At 42.8% G+C, this 1,071-nt stretch overlaps 1 protein-coding gene across 1 annotated transcript; it reads left to right on the forward strand.

Annotated features, from left to right (window-relative positions):
* Positions 1 to 891: 891 nt before the first annotated feature.
* On the forward strand, positions 892 to 1,057 carry SARC_13366 (hypothetical protein; the record flags this gene model as incomplete). Its single annotated transcript, XM_014292504.1, has 1 exon — positions 892 to 1,057. A coding segment is annotated over one exon (166 nt), but the record flags the coding sequence as incomplete, so codon positions are not given.
* Positions 1,058 to 1,071: the final 14 nt, after the last annotated feature.

Consider the following 1,071-nt stretch of genomic DNA (forward strand, 5'->3'; position numbering starts at 1 on the left):
GGTGTTACGTCTTTCCAACGGATACGTTTTCTCAAACAAGTTGTAAGAATAGGCAATAGTACATCGCCTTAAACCCAAAAACGTAACCTTTGCGAAGTTATTACGACCATTCCCCCCCCCTAATAAACAAAGCATTTCGTTCCTAGGTTTGTCATATTTGGTAAACCCTGGTCCTGGTTCATTACCCATTTCAGCATGGTAGGAGTTTGGCTTAGTCCCTGGCCAAACATCCTAATCGTACATACTGTAGGTAGATCAATTCATTAGCTCCGTTTCTCGATCCGAGGACAATACTGGCACGTCGACACTGCATGTTCACAACGTACTAAACGGATAATGGTGCACTAAAACGATACATGTTTTGCTTCATTGGGTCTAATATTTTAGAATCGGTTAGGATTTATTATATGTGCTTCATTGGGTCTATTATATTGGGGTATTCGACCACGCGTCTACGTACATGCCCTCGGAGTCTGTGTTGCAAGGATTAGATACGCCAGGAGACCGTATGGGAATGTTTTCGGGTAGATGATAGGCTACAACCAGTAGCATGTTGATACTATGAAAGGTACTATAGCCGTATACACAACCATCGGGTAGATGATAGGCTATAACCAGTAGCATGTTGATACGATTAAAGGTACTATAGCTGTATATATAGCCATCGCGTAGATGATAGGCTATAACCAATAGCATGTTGATACGATGAAAGGTACTATAGCTATATATACAGCCATCAAATGACCGCAGTGGCTATACCGCTTGCGATAGTACTCGAAACTCGCACTTAGAGAAGACAATCGTTGGTGTAAAAGCACACGCCACAATGTCAATACCGAGCAACGGAAAAACGTTAGTAAAAGTGCATTACGTATTGCCACTTGCCAGTAGGAATACCGTGAAGATTGTGCTGTCGACGAATATTGCGGAAACGGGAGTGACCATTCCGGATGTGACGGTAGTTATAGACACCTGCAGACAACGGGAGATGCGCTACGACGACGTTAATGGCACAGATAAACTGGAAGAGTGTTTTGTGTCTCAGGTATGTATATAGACATAAGCTACTTC

This window comes from Sphaeroforma arctica (genome assembly GCF_001186125.1).
Source record: "Sphaeroforma arctica JP610 unplaced genomic scaffold supercont1.3197, whole genome shotgun sequence".
NCBI classification, from domain to species: Eukaryota; class Ichthyosporea; order Ichthyophonida; genus Sphaeroforma; species Sphaeroforma arctica.